We start from the raw sequence: 21,462 nt of genomic DNA, 5'->3' as shown, positions 1-21,462 counted from the left end.
TGTGGGGGGAAAGAGATAAATTATTGTTCTTTGCAGATGATAGGACTGTCTACTGGGAAATTCCAAAGAATCCACTGAAAAACCATCAGATATTATGCAGTTCAGTAAGATGAGTAGTTATAGACTTAAATATGCAGATATTGGTAATTTTCCTGAGTAACAGCAAAACCAAACAGAAAAGCTTTGGGCAAAGATTCTATTTAACTTTAGTCTATTTTTTCAGTGTTCCAAGATTCATTGTTTATGCACCACACCCAGTGCTCCATGCAATACGTGCCCTCCTTAATACCCACCACCAAAGATTCTATTTAGAAGGACAATAAAAACCATGAAATATCTAGAAATAGAATAGAAAGACCTTTGTGAAGAAAACTATAAAACTTCACTGAAAGTCGTAAAATGCTATAAAGTTAATAATATGAACATGTCAATTCTTCCCCCACCACACTCCAGTTTGTTTATAAATTTAATGTAATTCTGCCTGCCCATGGTGTTCTATTCTTTACTCGGATGTCTTGGATATTCTATTTTTAGATGTCTGTGAACCCTGAATAATTCTGTTTTTAGCTCATGTGAATGGGTTTCTGCTCATTGCAACAAAATGACTAACTCAACCTAAGCTACCCTTTGTCTCTCCTGGGCCCTCAAATCCTCTTGGCACTCTCTTACATCTCTCTCCAAGTTGGCTTTTGTCACTTCCTGGAAAAAAAAGGGGGGGGTGCGTTTTTGTGAAGACTTTTTTTCAAGTGATTAATCGGTCACAATAACAGCTTTGACCCCAACTCAACATCTCTTTCCTGTTAACTAGCTCAGTAACCATGACCATTAGTCCAAACTCATGAGAGAAGGATTCTGATTGGCTGAGCCAATCTTCGGTCAGGTGTCACCACTAGCCCAACTGGTTGTCAACAAGAGAAGCTGAATCCCGTGGAAACTCCGCATTGGGTTGATTCAGGAAAAAGCTTGCTGCCGCTGGATCCAATGATGGACTCTGCCACATGGGTCTGCCATTATTGCCTTTCATGTACCGGACACCTACACTCAGCCAGACACTCAAGTACTTTATCTCATTTTAAATTCCTAATATTTTCCCGGGGCACCTGGGTGGCTCAGTGGGTTAAAGCCTCTGCCTTCGGCTCAGGTCGTGATCCCAGGGTCCTGGGATCGAGCCCCGTATCGGGCTCTCTGCTCAGTGGGGAGCCTGCTTCCTCCTCTTTCTCTTTCTCTGCCTGCCTCTCCGCCTACTTGTGATCTCTCTCTCTCTCTGTCAAATAAATAAAATCTTAAAAAAAAATTTTTTTTAATTAAAAAAAAAATTCCTAATATTTTCCCATCCACCTAAGTACACCTGATCATCACCCTGATGAAAAGAAAAGCTGCTGCTCCTGTAGGTAACTTCTCTGCAGCCACCCGTCTGACTCAAAGGCAAAGATCAACCCAGTTCCAAGTCTTAAGCTTTGAGTCCTGCCTCCTGACCTGCCCAAGTGTGGGTGACAGAACCACATGCTCCAGGCTGGGATGTGGTAATATAGGGTGCCTCTGCAAAGCTGAGCATCTCCTTCTCCTGGACCTTGCCCAGAGCCTTCTCCACCAACCACTGCAACCATGCACCCTATTTATCTAGTGACTCCCATCATCTTTCCCATCCTTGCTGGAGTGGCAGTTTCTCAGGGAAACTTGAGTGATTCTCCAAGCCTGGATGAGCTGCCCCCAGCACAAATCTCTCCATTTTATCATCTGTTTATTTGGGCCTCTTCACCTCCAGCCAGCCAGCATCTTGACAAGGATGGCCACAGCACCGGTACATACACATGGTAGGAGTTCAATAAATATGTGTGAAATGAAATTGAGTTAATGATGCTCCAGCTTGCTGACACTCTACGCATCCCTCCTTGGGCACACTCTGGGGACATTCCCTCCTTGGGGTTGAACACTGCAGCCCAAGGGAAGAGAAAGGACCTCCAAGTCTGGTACCATAAGCCCCTTCTCCTTCCTCTACCTCCATGAGGCCAGAAACTCAACATACCAACTCCCATGCAGAGCGAGTTGATTCAAAGTCTTCCCTTTGCTGTTAGCTAGAGTTTGACACTCTTATGAATCTACCTGGGAAACAAAAACTTCATTCCCATGGCTCAAAGGTCAGACATGCCCTTGTTCCATGAATGGGATCAGGGAAGTGTATTGGGGCTGTTGAGGGCCTCTCCAAACATGACATAATGCCCCCCTCTCCTCCTTCTGCATCAATGGGCCATTATTACTGAAGAATGTTTCCCATCCCTTTGGAATATTGGGGAAGAACCTTGGTTAGATTCTCCCGCTTTGCAAGGAGAGTCCCTCTAGGGGGAGCATCCTCACTATAAAACCAGATTTGCTTCCAGGTGAGTCATAGCAGGATGAAACCCACAGGAGCCATCAGACACACTCCGGAAGGGGCCCAGACACACTCCGGAAGGGGCCCACTCCCTTTATGTGATAATATTCCGATAATGAAGGGACAATGAGGGCACCAGAAGGGTGGGACGTAGAGGGAACTCATCTGAATTATGTTCCCTACTCTCTTTACCTCCATAAAGACTACTGAGCAGCCCATATAACTTCCGTGGCATTTGCCCTGCAGTCTCAGGAGGCTTGCTCTGGAGTGTCCCCTTGACCTGCTGTCCTGTTTGCAGTGGGTCCATAGCTGCCAGGAGCTCCAGGAAGCCCTGGCTGTTTGTTGGTACCGAAGCAATACTACTGAGTACTTCTCTAATTAGAAACCCATCAGGGAACCCCGGAGCCCACCCCCTGTCTCTAACAGCCTCAGATAATTGTTCGGTAGGAGGGATCTCCCCAGAAAACACATAAGACACATTTTCAGATAGAGTTTTTGAAACAGTTAATTCTTCCCATGGATGCATTTTTTCGGTCCAGACCCTTGTGGCCCCAAACGGGGACCTGCTGGAGGATCCGCATGGGCTCCACCCAGGCGGGCCCTGGCCCCCTTCCACCACACTTTACATCTGCACTCCCAGGCACAGGTGTGAACAGCCATACCCACACACAGAGCACTCTCTCTCCTCTTTCCACTTTCTTCATGCTCCACCTTGACCCCCGGTTAAGGAGCTGGTGAAGGAAAGAGATTAGGTGCTCCTCAGCAGGACACTGTGCTCTCACGGACCCCCTCAGGATGCTGAAGACAAGATGCAACTTCCATATCATCTTCTCACACAGCAAAGCTCAAACGCCAACAAGATTCAGTGGTTCGGGGCTCCTATCACCTGGGGCCCCAAGGCAAGGACCTAGCCCCCTGCTCTTTACTCTGTGAGGCATCCTTTCCATGTGACAATCCCTCCTCCTAGCCTGTGGAGCCCCTTTGGGGTGTGGGAAACAATTTACCTGCAAGGTTCTCAGGGGAGGATATTCTCTTAATGGGAGAGAAGCCAGACAGCTTCTCAGATTGCAGGTTGTGGCGAATGATTCTAGCAAGTAGCAAATCACAGTGTAAGGAGCTCAGGGAGGTTGGGATGGGGAGGGACTCGAGAACCACCTTCCCCCTGGAGCCATGCAGGTGTAGAGAGAATGACCTCAGCAGTGGGGGCGTCCCCTTGGATTTGTGAGATGTGCCTGCTGAGCACATCTGAGGGACACGTGCCCTCCCCTTTCTTGTTCTCCTGGGTGAGTCATAATTCCGCTGGAAGACTGGCTTTTTGGCACCCAGGATACAGAGCTCTACTCCTATCATAAGAGGAAAATGCATTGCCAGTTGGCAGTTAATACTCTTCAAATGAGACAGGTATGACAAAGAGTAGATCTCTTGTTCCCAGCAGGAAGCTTCTCACAGAAGCAGTGTTTCAGCTCTACCTCTTAAGACATCTGCCCCACAGCCATCTCTAACACTGGTCACTTCCTGGGTTACTCTAAAGGGAGAGACAAAGCAGACACTTGAATCACGCATCGTAACTCCATTTTATTACAACATCAAGAGTTAGCTGCAGGAGGAATGATACTAGAGATAAACAGAGATTAAGCCACCCACAGTTGAATTGTCTACACCTTCCTATGAGGGAATAAATATCATGGGTCTCTGTACATGCATTGCAGGACAGGTGTGCGTGTGTGTATTGTGTGCAGATGGATTCTCTTTAGGGTGCTGTTCTTTTAATTTCTTGACAGATGATGGTTGAATTCGGTGTCTTCTGGCATACTAGGAAGGGGCATTCCCACTAAGACTGGGACCCAGCCTTTTTCTTCTGGAATTTTCTGAACTGAGATTGAATGGCCACAGCTGCGCGTTCTGTCTCTGGCGCATCCATGTCAATGTCAAATTCTTCTTGAACTTTCTTCTGCCCATCTGTAACAGAAAACACACAGGTGAAGCCATCATGGAGCTGAGAGCAGGAAGGCAGACAGCCACCAGTCACCACACGGCGTGCACTCACCATCCACAGCACAGGGCCTGGTTTGCAGAGGAGAGTCTGTCCTGACCCCCATCAGAGCCCAAGATTTGGCTGTCCTCTGCCTGCCCCAACTCTACACTTGCAAGAAACTGTGAAACTCAAGAACACAGTCCCAACCCCTCAGATACCTTCTGTATGTGATTTTCCACGTCTCATGGCCACGTATCACATGGTGTTAAAAATATTAGCTATGATTTGACTTTTTCCTGAAAACCTCCTAGAGACAATTTAAATAAAACTACAGATATTGACTCAATGGGGAACTGATATTCACAAGAGCTCTGGGTCAAAGTCACTGGGTTCCTGTATATACCTCTGATGCCAACGCGATTGCTGACTGAGTGAGGGCTGCTGTTTCTATCACTGTCACCCATGGATGACCCCATCTGAACTTCACGATTTGGTTGATCTTCCCCAGGCCTTACATTCTGTTCCAATGAGGGAGACTTAGCAACATGCTTGCTAAACTGGGAGGATTTAACTACCTCACACTGTAACAATCATAGAAAATAAGATAGGAGCCAAAGCAAAGTGAAAGCTCAGACCCAGTGTCCCTTTTCACTGGGCATCAGCATCAACTTCTAGCCAAACATAAAAACAAATAAATAAATAAAATCCTCTAGTTATAAAAGGGAAGCGTTGTTACAACTCCTTCAGTCGGGTGAAAGTTAATCATCACAATTGCCAAAGCATCTTTTTTAAGAACATACAGGTGCGGATTGCCTTTAGCTCTGGTCATCTCAGGGTCCTGGGATCCAGTCCTGCACAGGGCTCTCTGCTCAGCAGTGAGTCTGCTTCTCCCTCTGCCTCTACCCCTCCACCCTGCTTATGCTTGCTCTCTCTCTCTCTCTCTCTCTCTCAAATAAATAAATAAAATCTTAAAAAAAAAATACAGGCCTAGGACCCCTCTCCAGACTCAGGGCTTCTGGTAGCAAAACCAAGTCACATGACCAGCAGCCCTGGGGGAACACCAGACATCCCTGTTTTCATGAAAGCCTCTCAGATGATTCCAAGATACAGCCAGAGTTGAGACTCAAACTACTTTGTCTACAGATGAAGGACCCAACATGGCCCTAGAGTTAGCTCAAGGCAGACCCCATAGCACTTGGGTCAAGACCTCACTGCCACCTGGACTTGCATCTGGAGCCCAGCGGTGACTGGGCACGTCCAGCTCCGGATGGGAATGTCTGTGGCACTTGAGGCAGGGACAGGGCTCTACCTCCAACGTTGACACCAGGCAGCCTGAGTTCGTCATTCACTCATTTCCTTTCTCAGTGATTCTGGATGATAATATTCAGGCAGCACCCCTCACAGAAAGGGTGGAGGACATGGGATCGTTTCAAGTGAGGCAGGCTTGTTCTTTCCTGCTTGCTCTGTTCTTTCTCTCCTAGATAGAAGATAGGTGAAAGATAGATAATAGAGAGATAGATGATAGATAAATAGATTAGATAGATAGATGATGGATAGATAATATATAGATAGTAGAAAGAAAACAGATAGATAGATAGATAGATAGATAGATAGATAGATAGATAGAAAGAGATAGACGATAGACAGAAAACAGGTAGATAATAGATAATAAATGATCAATAGATAGATAGTAGAGAAGGGGTAGATGACAGATAATAGATAGATAGATAGATAATATATAGATAGTAGATAGACAATAGACGATAGATAACAGGTAGATAATAGATGATCAATAGAGAGATAATAGAGAAGAGGTAGATGACAGATAATAGAGGATAGATAGATAGATAGATGATAGAAAGAAGATAGGTAGATAGAAAGATAAATAGATAGAAGATAGATGCAGACAAATGATGATAAGGATATAAGGAGAAGAATAAGATAAGAATATAAATATATATGAGTTGCACCTTATTTCAGGTGCAACTAGTTATGTGACATTCCCTTTGCAGACCCTAAGCAAACTCCTGTCAATCTTTCCAGAGACAAAGCTGATCTCCTAGATCCCTCCAACCACACCTCCATCCGGGAGGGGAGGACAGTGGCTTCGCAAGCCCTGCCAGAAGGATGCATCTGTGACCTAAATCAATGGACCCGTTTTCCTCTACGCTGGACGGCTACCGGTGCCCATAACAGTAGTGTGTTTAGAATGTCCCAAAGTTCAGGGACTATTTGGGGGGCTATGTTTTTCTAACCCATAAGAGCCCAGATGATGCAGAGGACACAGTGGGTTTGTCTGCCCCTGCCTCAGTGCATTCACAATTTAACAGCACTTCAGGGAATCTGTAAGGGATAGGGCCACTGGGCAGGGAAGGAGTTCCCTGAGGCTCATGTCAGTACCCTAAACACGTTTCTTTAGCATTACTGCAAGAGCCTGGGACGGGGCCCTCCCAGCGACGGATCCTCGACACCAACCATGTCGGCAGGTAAGTAGCACCTTCAGCACTAGGAGTCATCATATGATGGTTCAGAGCCCCAAATACTTTTCCTCCCTGAGGGACTCTTGCATCCGATTGCAAAGGGGGAGATGAGCTGTCATTCAAGGGGACCCAGAAAACCTCTCTTTTAGATTTAAAACACTGTTGCAACCTGCAGGCTTTGAACAACCTGAATCCCCTTAATAACAATGACAAAAACAACAATATTATTTTTTGACAAATGAGAAGGTATGGAAAATTACGTCCATCTAAGAAATATATGAGATTGTGAGCATGGGTCATAAAAATAACTGTCACAATCATCTCTGAAACTAATATCTCCAGCTGAAAGTGATTTATGCATTCCTCCCTCTGTTGGAAAAATATTGCAATGTTTGAAAAGAAAGCACTAATATTTCAGGAATTGTTACTTTCTGTTTACTTGGCAGAGTCAGGCATTCTCTGGGGAAGTTCTGACACTGTGACTCCTTCCACCAGGATTTCCAGAGCAGAGGAGGGGGCCCCAGAGTGTGGTGGAGAAATGGGGGACTACTAGATTTGGTGGCACAGAGCTCACTACCACTGAGCAAGGGTCTACCGATGGCTTGGTGTGGCTCTGAGACTAGGAAAGCAGGGCTCAGAGAGCCCCAGACTCAGCAGCAGGAGGCTGGGAGGTGCCCCGGCAAAGCCTCCGTGGCACTGGCTGAGGGGCACAGTCCACAGGCAGCTTGATGAACAAGATACAGAGCGTGGCTACACTGGAATGACATAAGGAAGTGTCGTTTAACGGGGAGGGAGGGATGCCACAGGGAATGGTCAGGGCCTTGGTGCGGAGAAGGGACTCACAGCCATCCAGGGGTGGGCACCTTCAGATACACAGCTCCTGAGAAACCCCCACTGAGGGTGAGCTCTGGGTGGGCTGTTAAGCCCCTCTGTGCCTAAAACCATGCCTGCCATCGGCACTTGGCCAGGGAACAAGGGAAAGGCAGCCTTACATCAGACAGGCAGTGCCCTCCAGCCTTCTCTGGGATAAGATTGACTCCCTCCCAACACTCAGGTAATTCTGGTCCCAGTGAGGCAGCTGGCAGAAGCCAGTAGAGTGATTTGGGGATGTGTCTCACTGCTCTGGGACTCTCAGGAAGGTTCATAGCTTCTCTGGGTCTCAGTTTGCTTATCTAGAAAATGCAGAGGCAAAATCGTTTTTAGAAGTCAGTTCCACGTAGGCCCTGGTGTTCTGTGCAGACGAGGGCCATGTTGTAAATTGAATTCCTGGCCCAGTGGTATTAAGCAGGATGGGTCAGAGCTGCAAAGCATGTGGAGGGGGTAAGAGCAGTCACATGGCTCCCCAGCCCCCGCAGCCTTCACCTGCTCAGACTCTCGAATGCTTGGGGCCTGATGCAGAGGGAAAGGGAAGGGAAGGGAAGGGGAGGGAAAAGGGAAGAGAAGGGAAGGGAAGGGAAGGGAAGGGAAGGGAAGGGAAAGGGAAAGGGGAAGGGGAAGGGGAAGGGAAGGGAAAGGAAAGGAAGGAAAAGGAGGAGAGGAAGGGAAGGAAAGGGAGAGGAGGGTGGGGGGAGGGAGGGAGGGAAGGGAAGGGAAGGGAAGGGAAGGGAAGGGAAGGGAAAGGAAGAGAAAGGAAGAGAAGAGAAGAGAAGAGAAGGGAAGGAATGCTTTTCAGCAGGGCCAGCCACACGGCCATCACAGGCAATGAGGCCGTGGCGCCAAGGGGTCAGGCCCTCCCCAGCCTCTTGGATGACAGGTGGTGTTTGCTGTGCTTGTGACTTCACATCCTTGCTCAGCAGCACAAGGCCCAGAGGCTACACAGAAAGACAGGTGCAGCCCACAGCCCACAGGTCATGTGAATATCGACTCTACCAGTCCCCAGTCACCGGCGCTTGGAGGCACTGAAGGGGGCCCAGACCCTGTGCAAAAGGCGCGTTAGATCTAAATGAGCAGAGGGAATATGTGTGCTGTTCTCATCTCCAGACACCCTGTAGCCGTTCCCCAAATGCTTCTACTTGTCACTTCACAAAAATGTGTGTGGGCTTACAGCTGGGCAGGGTGGGCTCTCCACCCGACATTTGTGTCCAGAATCCCGGTAGGCAAAAGGCACAGGGACCCGGTTCCTGGTGATGGCTTTCCACCAGCTTGAGCGAGCAGTAGTTCACCTGAGCACTTTGTAACCTGCCCATTACTGCACGACTGCTATTATCCTCATCTCTCTGGAGTACAGGGATTTTATTATTTCTGCGCGTCCCTCTCTGAAGACATTCTGAAGCTGACCATCGGAATGGTCAAGATGTTATTCATACCAATTAGCTGGTTGTAAAAAGCTAGTGATTGCCAAATCCCCTGGAGAATAAGAGGGAACCCGACTTCCTGACCACGTAGCTCTGGGCTGTGAGGGGCACCACCACAGCTGCAATGTCCTGTGAGCTCAGGTGGGCGGGAAGCCCCCACGAGTCTCTCAGATTTCCCCCAGCTCCCGCAGGCCTGGTCTCAATGGTGTGAGGCCACCTGGGCCATTACTACCCCCCACATTATCTACTTGCTCTTCTATGCCTCCATTCCAGTCCGTGTCCACCAATCTTCTCTTGCAGAACCAACAGCACAATGGTCCCAAACAACGAGACTTTTCTCCCTCGGCAGAAACTTCGTCAGACAACCAAGCCATAGCCCAGAGCCCAGCTGCCGGCCAGCACCATGAGCGCTGACGCCCCTCAGGGCTCGGGAGTCTCGGGATTCAGTGCTGCCCTGCCCTGTCCCCAGGAAGAAACCCCGTGCCGTCCGGTAGATATTTCTTATGCTATTTTCCTGAAATACTGCCTTTTCCTTGCAGAAACCGAGACAGGAAGTGGCTCTGCTGTTGTGGATTTTATGATGCTGTAAGAGAGATGTACGGTAGCCGTTCTTAAAGACGTCATTGTATAAGAGCGACCCTTCGCTGAGCATGAAATAGGTCCTCCCTCATAGAGTTAAGTGGCTTTTCGATCATGTGACGGCAAATGTAAAATGAAGAATCATAAATAGAGAAGGAAGCAGCTACTACCTGTCCAAGACAATCCCAGGCGCATACCGCAAGTCTTCAATAGGGCCGCGAAAATCCCTCATAGGGGAAAATGGTTTGACGTGCCAAAATACCGTTTGTGTGCATGTATTCTGATCAGCACAGAGCCTGCGCTGGAAGCGTGGTCCTCCAATCAGAGCTACAGCCCATCCGCAGGTTCTTCCTGGGCACCCGTGTCCGCCTGCCCGGCTGCCGTTACAGAGCGCCCCGGACTGGACAGCCTGGGTGACAAACATCCGTTCTCTCTCAGTTGAAGCGCAAGTCCTCGACTAACACGTGAGCACGTTCCATTTTTCCAGAGACCTCCTTCCCTGGCTTGCCGACCGCCACCTTCCGGCTGTGTCCTCACATGGTCTGGCATCTCTTCTCCTTCTTATAAGGACACCGGTCAGACACCATAAAAAGCCTAGATTTAACTTAATCACCTCATCAAAGCCCCTATCTCCAAACGTGGCCTCATTCTAAGGGACTATGTGCAGGGCTTTAGCATATGAATTTGGGGGACAAAATTCAACCTAGAATAATACCTCACCTAACTTTGGGCCCTAAAGGGTTCAAAGCAGCTTTTATTCTTTCCCTTGTCAGGCTGTTGCATTCTCAAGAGCTGCAGGAAATGCCCACTGTCCCCATTTCTCAAAGGCACAGAGACCATGATGTGCCTCTCCCAAGATCACCTGGTGAGTGCTAGCCAAGGGCTGCTCAGGAAGCCCAGCCTTGCTCCAAATCTTGGTTTGAATCAGCAGGGTAGCATTACTTTCAGATCCCTAGAGGCCAATGTGACAGCCTTTCGTGTAGACCAGCTAATGTTTCTTAGGGGGAAAGAAAATTTTAAATGGTCCAAGTTAAACACATGATACAGTCAAACACTTTGCAAAATCTGCTCATTTACTTGGCAGTCCAGGAGAATTTACACCAAATTTTACCATGCGGCAAATGGTCAAGAAGGCCTCGTGTAGGTCCATCACTGTTCTAAGGGCTGAGAGAGAGAAAAGAAGAAGCCCAAAGACCCTCTCTGTCGGGGAGAAACAGAAAATAGAAAGGTAAATGTACAAATAAATAATGGAATTTCATAAATTCCGAAAACAATGTGTATGTGTGTATGTGTGTGTGGTGTGTGCCCGCCTGCATGTTATGAGATCAGTCAAGGGTTCCAGGAAAGAGACAGGGTCAGGAGAGGAGGCTTGTCCCCAAAGGGAGGCAAAGACCCAGCTGCCCAGGGAGGGACGGCAGGGCCTCTCCACTGCCAAGAAACAGCACGTTTTGAAAAATTATTCTCCATCCCTGCATCCACCATCTAAGTAGCAGCCTTCAAATAATTAGCATAAATTCTTCAGAAATTAACAGACACGTAGTCATCCAGAACATAACAGAGCTATTCCTGGATCCTGTGACAGCCCAAGATCTGATAAAAAGTTTGAAACTCAACATCATTCAAAAATACATCATATTATCCCCCATGCTTGATTGAAGGAACTCTTAAATATATTTGTTTCTGAGTTTATGACAATGTAGAGTCATTGCCTAGAGGTACTGGTAGTAAGTCATGAACATGGGGGCTTGTGCACACACGCACACACACACACACGCGCGCGCGTGCACACACAGTCATTTACATACTTATAACTCTCCATATTTTAAGAGGTATTTTACAGAAACAAATTACCTCCCAAGTCCTAATCCTGTAGATCAGAAATTTGTACATAAGCAGTAAATTGGGATATAATTGTCCTGAGTAGGAGTTTGCCTTGATTAGGAGGCACAGCACAGAGCCTACTATAAAAGGACCTAAATTTTAGCACACCATTACGAAATAACAGTCATTTAACTTAAGTATGCCTTGCAAATGGGGTGTTATAATACTAAAGTTCTTAGAATGCCCTGCTGTCTTTCAGAGTATAATATGAACTTGGAAAGAATTCACATCTGTCCATTGTGTTGTCCTTGATATACTTAAGCTAATTGATACAGGGTAACGTGGCCTCCCGGAGCTTCTTAGCTGGGTCTCCGCCCTCTCCTGCACCCAGGTCCCCTACTGGTAAAGGATAGCCAGTGTGGCTTTCTGCGCAAGGACACAAACCCAGGACCTCCAGCCAGGGAAAGCAAAGAGATCAGCAAGAAAAGCAAGCAAAGAATGGAATTTTTATCCCTTAAGCCTCAAATTGAATCAAAATACACCCAGGGAACAAGGGACCTGGTGTTAGAGAGGAGGTCACGTCCTCCCTCACAAAAAAATACTAAAAGATAATTTTGTATGCCTAGTTCCAAAAAATTCTGGCATCAGTATCTATCTTATGAAATGCTAATTTAAAAAAAAAAAATGCCTTCACCTTCTTTAGAAAGCTGGGGACAAACCCAGTCGGCCGTGAGTTAGAGCATTCCCCCATGGCTGGGCCCGTGCGTGGAATGCCAGCAAGCCGGCACCGGAGCTCTGAGCTCCAAGCGGGTTCTCGTTCCTGCACGCTGGCTTGGGATTTATTGAATGGGGGCTGCTGGTGCGGAGAATTGCAATTTTCCAGGTCTTGGCTAAGCAGTGGAGATTAATGAACAAGGTCAGACATTAGCAGCAGCAGGAGCAAGGGCTGCCTGCATCTCCTGTGTTCGCACACTCGATAAACACATATTTCCCACTTGTAACTTTCCACACACCAAGTTAGCACCTTTTTTATTCCTCCAGCTTTTCCAAGAGAGAAAAATGCTCTGGTGTCCTAAAAGAGAGGCATTCTGAAACCCACAGTCTCCACTGTGCAAAACGGGCTGATGTTAATACAAAGCCTAATTGGGCCGGCTGAAAGCGCCGGCTTACTTCCAGCTCCTATGTCCTCTGCTTCCATGAGGCCACTGCTGTGCCCCCGGCATCCATGCACCTTGCTTATAGAGAAAGACTATGGGGCCGGGCCCTTTAGGTAACCTCTGGCTGCACAGAGGTGCTGCTAAGATCAAATTTTCCCCAAAATTCATTAAGCCCAGGAACAGAACAAACAAGAAGACAGAAATATCATTGAAAGAAATATTTTTTTTCTATTGGAGAGGCAAAATGGCTCCTAGTTGTACTGGTCTGCGAGGGGGGCGGAACAAAGTACCACCAGCAGGGGGCTTCAAAGGCAGAAATATATTTGCTCACAGTCTGGAGGCTGGAAGTCTGAGATCAAGGTGCATGCCGAGTTTGCTCCTCTGAAGTCCCCTTCCTGGGCCTGCAGACCCGCCTTCTCCCTGTGTCCTCCCATGGTCGACCCTTGTGCGAGTCCAGGTCCTGATCTCTTCTTATAAGAACCAGTTGTCCTGGATTAAGACCCATGTTAATGAACTCATTTGACCTTAATCACTTCTTTAAAGACCCTGTCTCCAAATACAGTCCCATTCTGGAGTACTAGGGGATTAGAGCTTCAACCTATGAATGTTGGGAGGAGCAGACGCAGTTCAGCCCATAACACCAGCCAAAATGCTTCCATTTTTCTAGGGAAAAAAAAAATAAAGATAGGCAAATGAGGTGTGAAGAAAAAGCTTCACCAGGGAAAGCTCAAATTCAAGTTCCAACCCATTGAGTGTATTCAGATTTGCCTTTCTGGGGTTCAGATGCTTCCCTGTGTTTGCGATGGGGATGATCATGAATTGAGACTCGTTTTAGAGGGACAAGGAGAAAGTGTGCACTAGCCTGCCTTGTCACATATAAAGAACAGTTATAATTACTACTACCTGAGATGGTGACATGCAGACTGGCTAACCCGGGACCCTCTCCTTCCACCAGCTGGCTCCACCATAGATGCTGACCTGCTGGAGGAAATCCATTCCCAGGTGTCCTGGAAGGAGGATTCTGCTCCCCAGGCTGAGGGCCAGCCAGGCAGGTGCAGTGCGGTGGGTTCTGAGAAGGCAGAAGTGAGCACTGGGGGTGGCCAGCAAACACAGAAAGACCCCGTCTCTGGCAAGCACAGAGGCAGAGGCTTTGGATCTCTCTGGAGCAGCTTCAGGGACATCAACTGGTCCACACCTGGTGTCACGAGCCAGGCAGCCCCACTGGCGGGGATTCTTCTGGAACAATCTGCATGGTCAGGTGTTTCTGGATGCAGTGTCCCTGGAGGTGCATGGTACAGGCTGGGTTCCCTGCTTTTCAGAAATTCTGTAGGGTGCTGATACCCTGTAATAACCCCCTTGTGCTGAATCTAGCGACAGTGGTTCTGTTGTCTCTGCCACCATCTGCTGCAGGCATGCCTGGTTTATAGGGAGGGCAGGGGAAGGGCAGTGATATCATGTAAGGAAAGGGGGTCATCCCCCATGTGTTTAGGGATCAGATAGCCGGCTTTCATTTTATTTTCATAGAAAATTCTTTAGTACTTACAGGAGAATATAGCTTGAATCAAAGTAGGTAAAGGAGAACCCTTTCAGAGGTGAGGATAACATACCAAATGTTTCTTTCCCTCTTTTAAACACATGCAAAGAATGAAAATTCCTTCCCAGGAATCAGCAGCTAACTTCCCTTACAGCACACCCCTCTGAAAAGCCACAATTTGCCTTTGTCCACATGCTGACAAAGAAAAACAACTTCAGGTTGATTGGGAGGACAGAGAACAAAGGAGTCATCCATCACCTTAGACCAGCCCTCCATGCAAGCCAGCCAGATACGTAAGTGCTCGACAAAACTCCATAAGCAGAAATGGACTGTGGCCGAATCTGCTCCTTGCATCCACTTATCCCCACTTCCTTAGTTATAAACCCAAAACTAGGTTTCCAACCTCCTTGTTGTTGGGTACGGCCACACAACTAGTTTCTAGCCAGTATGATGTGTGTGGCAAAAAAGAAATCTAAAAGAAAGCTGACGCTCTGTACTTTTTTTCTTATTCCTACCAGCTTTCTGCTGGGCAGAATGCAGATGCAATGGCTAGTGATTAAGCAGCCATTTTGGGCCATAAATTAAAAGTCTCATGCTGGGGCGCCTGGGTGGCTCAGTGGGTTAAAGCCTCTGCCTTCGGCTCAGGTCATGATCCCAGGGTCCCGGGATCGAGCCCCACATCAGACTCTTTGCTCAGCGGGGAGCCTGCTTCCCTTCCTCTCTCTCTCTGCCTGCCTCTCTGCCTACTTTTGATCTCTGTCATATAAATAAACAAAATCTTGGGGCGCCTGGGTGGCTCAGTGGGTTAAGCCGCTGCCTTCGGCTCAGGTCATGATCCCAGGGTCCTGGGATCGAGCCCCACATCGGGCTCTCTGCTCAGCAGGGAGCCTGCTTCCCTCTCTCTCTCTCTGCCTGCCTCTCCGTCTACTTGTGATCTCTCTCTGTCAAATAAATAAATAAAAATCTTTAATAAAAAAAAATAAATAAATAAATAAATAAATAAAATCTTTAAAAAAAAAAAAGCTATAACTTAAAAAAAAAAGCCTCATGCAAAGAGGAATACAGGTGCTTGATGCTCCTTGTAACTATCCTGACTGCCCTCAGCTACCTACATTTTCTATGAGGAAGAGATAACTTTATTGTTTAAGCTGTTGTTATTTTAGGATTTCAGCTTCTTGTAGATGAACCTCATCTACTTACACATATATTATAATGAGCATATAATTCATTTGAATTTATCTCAGGCTAATAACAAATTCAAATATATATCACTGTACATTGGCTGTATTTTCCTCCCTTTTAACTATATGTTTTTTTTTTCTTCTGCTATGTACATTTGTCCAATTTCTGATATGGCTGGCCATTTCTTTATACACTTAGTACTTTTAAAACCTCAGGGTTTTTAAAGAAATATTTCCTATATATTCAGTAACCTTTGCCAAATATTACTTTCAGGCTTTCCTACCATGGCTTCCGACTCCATAGCCTTCCCCTCTCAGCTTTTGAAAGTATGTAGCTTGGAATGCTTGAAAATATAGGAAACAAATGTGAGTTTTCCTTAACCAGGATGTAGCATCCTCCCTTCATTCTGCTCCAAGACCATTTTTTTCTTCTTTCAGAGCTTTGGAATATTAACTGTTTTCCCTTTCTCTTATATGACCTGGTTTTACCATTTCAGAAAGGTGAAATCTTCTCGGACTCATTTGCCCCTACCTGCTAACATTCAAAGTTTCAAAGGATTAAACTCTGAACATTTCAACACCATGGAGAATTTTATAAAGTTCTCTGGTGTTAAAATGAAAGAAAATGCAGTCATAATGACAGGCCGTCTTCAAGCAGCCTCCGAGGAGCACTAGCTCACCTCATTAATGTAGACACCTGAAGGTCTTTGCTCCCCTCGCCTATCATTCCAGAGAACTTGCCTTTAGAGGGAAAGGAGGAGCTAAGGCAAATGGACTGCTTTCCAGACTTGGTGAGGCAGGAAGGGAAAGGCTCATAAGTCTACAGAGCAGAGGAGCCCCGGGCTGTGGCGAGGCAGCAGGGTGGATAGAAAAAGCATTACACGCGCACCAGAAAGGGACCAACACTGTGTTCAGACATTGGCCTGGAGACTTCTTCTCCCCTGTGCTCTGTGGCAATGCCTGGTGAGTGAGGCCTTCCTCCAGCCATGTGCCAGTGGCCGGCTTCAGCCCTGGCATAAGCTTCTGTGTTCTTCCTGGACCCCCACGGCAGCTGAGCAGCAGGGCTGCGCTATCTCACCAGACACATTCCCACCCTGGCTCTCGGCCCTGCACCTCTAATCCCAGTGGACAGGCATTTTCTTGTGCAGATTTTCAGGAAATACCAGCTTCCTTAGATGTGCAGGACCATTGGCAGATGTGTCCATTGTGTATACAGAATTTGACTCTGGGGGCAATGCTCTTGGTGACACCTGGAAGGGGGGGGTTCTGTGAAGCGAAGCCAGAGGCAGCTGCATGGCAGGTGCAGCTGTGGTCAGGCTGATGAATACGGCTGCTGCTTAAATCTCAGAGGTGAGGCTGCCACCAACCCTGACGCCCTGTCCGGTCATGCATCACGTGCCTCCTTTCACTCCCTGCACCTCTCATTCACAGCAAGAAAGACAAGACTGCTCATGTTGCCGACTTCCATATATTAAATATCCTTCAAATGTCCTGAACATGACCATGCATTCCATGTGGTAATATCCTAAGGACAGGGATGACTTTGCACAGAGGTGTGAGCCTCTATTTCATAAATGTGTAGACAAAGATGCACGTTGGGTTCCAGAAACTGTCAGTTGTGGGTTTAAATTCCACGCAGGCTGGTGTCCTGACCCCACTAGCCTCTGCTTCCCTGTTCCTTTGCGTGTGCTCAACGCACCGCTTCTGTTTGCTTTTTTCAAAAGCCACCGTCTTACGAGCTCATGGCCAAGCTGATCTGTTGGAAAGAGCTTCTTAGAGGACCGTCATTTTAAGCTTTGGATTTGTTATTCTGCTCGCCAGAAAGATGGGTTCACATAGTTGTAAGAAGAGAATAAAATCAAATACCCAGGACAGAATGAGGTTATGCGGTTTCTGGGCTCAGCAGGTGAGCCACATCTGGTATCCAGATCCAGAAGGACTAGCCAACAGCAGAGTTTGTGTTTTGCTTTAAAGAATTATTTCATAATAATGTTCCAACAACTCATCTGAGGAAGAAATGGAATAAGAGGTGCTTTCCCAGGTCGTGGTGAAGTTCTGAGTCTCCACATATCTCCTACTGGTTTCGGAGAGCCAGCCCCTGAGAAAAATTCAGATGTGAACCGTGCTTGGTCTGACGAGCCATTGTCACTGTTTAAGCAAGGATTTTTAGGTCCCACTTTGACAGGGGAACCATCAAACCACCCCCCCTCCCACACACACACAGAAGTCCTTACAGAACAAAAATAAAGCAGAGTATTTTTATTTCAAGAATTCCAAAAACAGAGAAATTTCCAGTGTCAGGCAACATGATCTAAACTTACTCAGTTTCTAAATAGCCTTTTTTCAAAAAAAAAAAAAAAATCATTTTTCAAAGGACCAGCATTGAAATAGCATCCCTTGAAGCATTCTGATGATCAACAGAGGTAATGGAAGCATTTCCGTCTAGATCAAAAATATAAGCAGTGATAAAATATCCATTTGGGGTTGCAGTTGCTCAAGGGAACATTAATAGAGGCTGATATCAAGAAACTGATATGGAAAACCAATTTAGGCAGGATGTTCAGGGAAAATGTCTAACATCGGTCTGTTAGAGAATAGAAGTGCTCCCCAGAGCTGAGGCATCCGACCTTTCACTAAAGTCATTTTAAGCTGAACTGAGGAAAAACACACCAGAGATATATTTTGCCAGCTGTGAATGGCCAGAGTAACCTAACAGTCTACTTCCATCCCAGATATGTAATTGGCAAGATGTTACAGTTTTTTCAACTTTGAGATGTGTGAACAGAATAAGACTGCTCATTTTATCTGCAGGTAGCTCCCTGTGTCTTTTAAGACACGATTCTAACCTTCCACCAACTAATCTGGCTCGTAATTTCAAAGTTACAGTTCAAATCCTCCACTCATGCCATAATTTAGAGTGTCTATGGGCTGGATTTATAGAAAATGCAAAGCGAGACATTTTTCCAAGAGTGGCTATAACTCAATGTTCCTTTGCAAGGATCTGGAGGGGCACTTGTCAGTGGCCCCCCACACAATACCAGTAGTGCATGGCATCGGAGCATTGCCCAAACCCCCAGGTGAAATGGTTACAAAGTTTTGAAGGATAATTGGAATATTTTCTGGAAGCAAAATCGCAGGAACCAAAAAAAAAAAAAAAATCGCAGGAACAATTTGATTTCAGGGATAGCAGGAGGGCGGACAGCAACCTCTTCATGTGCGCAGGTGTGCACGGTTCAGCCGTAGGAGGCCGCCCGCTTCTTTTGTGTTCCTGTGATGAGTGGACCACTGTCGTCTACACCTGTCCACACCAAGAGGCCAGCCGCTGGTCAGGCAGCCTTACACACACCCGAATGCATACCTCAGAAAATCCAAGGAAATGAGCCTCTGTTCATGTTCTGCAAGCAGCAATGTGGAAATGAAGTCTGTCCGATGAAAGGACAAATTTTCCCATTTTGTTGAAATAGTTATATTTGTTATCACAGCCACTGACAATCCTATTCCGATTCTGCCCGTTGTACTTTCTTTCCCCTCCACTGCCTCCACCGGGAAATAGCATCGTTTTTCTCCTTCGGTCTCACAGGCACTATTCCCTCGATGTGTGCAGAACATAAAATCCAAAGAATTCAAACCTCCTCTAGTGTCCCTGAAAGGGACAGCCACAGGATCCTAAAACATCAAACTAGGGCAACAGTCCAGAGACAACATTGTCCCACAATGAGGAATGGGGCCCAAAAGACGTGGAACAATTCACCACAGGTGAACCACCTGTCAATGGCCAAGCCACAAAGGGCAGGGACAAGAAACAGGATCTCCTCTTCTCCTACCCCTTGGTGAGCAAACGGAGACGCAGACATGCTTTTCTTGCCCGACCTCACGGCCAGCCGAGTAGGTCCAGGGGTATTGCAAACAGGGCAACAGCTGAAAAGCAAAGAGAAACCTAAAAGCAACTGACTAAAATGTCGAAATGCTGCAGAGCTGGCGTCATGGTAGCAGCTGATTCCTGGACGAGCCCAGCAGAAGTTCGATGCTGAACAGTTCTCTATTTTCTTTTGAAAATCCTATGAACACTTACTGAGTGCCACTACCTGGAGGAACATTTAGAGAACTTTCTGTAGCCAGAAAATGCACTATAATCTCCAACACACCTCTTCGTGGGCTGTTTCTGATGACCTAGCCCATTTGCAGAGCATGCTATAAAAACGCTTGCTTTATGGACCAGTGGGAAATTGAATCTCGGTGAGGGCACATCAATTCAAGCTGCCAAAGGGTTTATGTTTGCACTGAAACGCTGAAACTCTAAAATCTAAGAAAGGTCAGAGGCGAGGAGACGCACCGTCTCCATTGTGATTAGCACAATGAGTGCTGTGGGTAATGAGTTCTGCCACGCTCAAAGGTCAATCCTGCTGCACTTAGGTCTGTGAGCTAATTATGATAGGAAGAGTCTAACGTCGGGATGACTTGGCTCACATCAGCATCTAGCCAGGAAAGATTCTCTCTGACATCCAAGGACACATTGCTTTCTAAGTGAATGCTGGAGCACAGTTCAATTTTCAATTATCTTCAGGGTCCGGGGTGGTAGAATGGTCGAAAGAGAATGCATTTTAGAAATATTGAAGAGGGCCCTTGCCAAGCACAAACATGGCAGCGAGCTTCTATTTCGCATAATCGTAAATTACTGGAAGGAGTATTCTCATAAACGTGAAAGAGGCCGTATCTCCCTCTTCCCATCTCCCACCCTCACTGCCAACCCCCATCTGGGTCTGTGGAATCAATACATCTTTCAGCCGATCGTTGGTCTACTCAATTCCAAATCCTAATAGGAAAAAGGAAAGTGGCTCCTGGCACAGGAGTTCTCTGGCAAGAACTCAGAGGAATCCCAGATCAGAAGCAACCACGAGTCAGTTAGTTTTCTGACAGAGGGAGGTAACTTTCAAAGGAAATGTAATTGTCTTAAATGTCTCATTAAATTAGATTTAGCGATATGCAAATAATTAGCCTTCTCAATCATGACAAGCAACCATTTCTGTTAAAAATAATAATTATATATACACCTTCAAATTAATACTGGAAGAAACAAAGTTTATAAATAACTATATTTCAAATTCAATGATCCTGTAATATTGGTTATCCTTCTTTCCTCTTGAACTTTCGGAATATGGTTCCTATTAAAGGGGCTTAAGTCCTCATTTCTGTGGGAAATTGTCTTCCCTGACATGCCCAAAAGAGCGATTCTCTCGGCTGCGTGGGGAAGGAGAGGGAGGGAGATTTTGGTTTGCACTTGACTAGAAGGAAGGGATGTTTGCTTCTTGTACTTCTTCACCAGCTGATCCCGCAATCAGACAAGTTTGAAACTAAGGACTCCAACCTTCCACCTCATCCCTCTCCAGGACAGTGAAGGCAAATCTCAGCGTCTCCTGTCTGAAACGCTGCCCAGAGAGCCCAGGGCTGCGTGTTTCCCGGACCAAGTCCCAGGCCCCCGGCTGGCCGCTGCTCTTCAGCCCTCCTGGGGAGCACCTGGGGTCGCTGGCAGGCCTCCTTTTCCCCAGTCTTCCTGTGGCTCAGGGCAGGTGGGTGACTCATCCACAGGCTCAATGGGCCACCGCGAGGCAGCTTTTCTGGAAGCTTGTTAGTGGCTTCCAGACCCAAATCACTGGAGGGTGCCTGACCACGCCCCAGGCAGCCCAAATCCCAGGAGGCTAAAACTGCCAGTGCTCCCTCCTGCCCTGGTAAACCTGGCTTCAGGAGGGGGTGATGGTGTCTGCTCTTCACACACCCCCCCACTTCCCAGTTGGCCTGGGCTTCCATCGGGGCTCTCCTTCAGGCCAGGCTGAGATGTGCACAGCTTTGCACACGTGCATGTGCACACGCACACTCCTGGCTGCTTTCCTATTAAGTACCCCTCCCCAGTCTTTGGCCACCTCCCTCTGCTCCTGGATGACACCTGAGAGGGTCTGAGACCTTAAACTGACCACCTGGAAAACACACTAACGTTCACAGACTGCCTAACTGCTCTTCCAAAAATAGAGCTGATGGGTTTTCATCAACCAATGACATTACACAGTTAAAAGGA

The 21,462-nt window shown here is 47.0% G+C and overlaps 1 protein-coding gene across 1 annotated transcript in view; it reads right to left on the bottom strand.

Moving 5' to 3' along the window:
• Positions 1 to 3,926: 3,926 nt before the first annotated feature.
• Positions 3,927 to 21,462, bottom strand: part of LOC111155809 (Purkinje cell protein 4) — a 53,791-nt gene continuing 36,255 nt past the window's right edge. Inside the window, exon 3 of the mRNA XM_022516217.1 lies at positions 3,927 to 4,330. Coding sequence (XP_022371925.1) covers positions 4,203 to 4,330 — 128 coding nt within the window. The 3' untranslated portion in view covers positions 3,927 to 4,202. The remainder of the gene's footprint in view (positions 4,331 to 21,462) is intronic.

Source organism: Enhydra lutris, unplaced genomic scaffold (assembly GCF_002288905.1).
Source record: "Enhydra lutris kenyoni isolate GAN:26980312 unplaced genomic scaffold, ASM228890v2 scaffoldscaffold43, whole genome shotgun sequence".
In the NCBI taxonomy this organism is placed as follows: domain Eukaryota; kingdom Metazoa; phylum Chordata; class Mammalia; order Carnivora; family Mustelidae; genus Enhydra; species Enhydra lutris.
The sequence above is the reverse complement of the archived record's forward strand: the minus strand, read 5'-3'. Positions and strand labels throughout refer to the sequence as shown.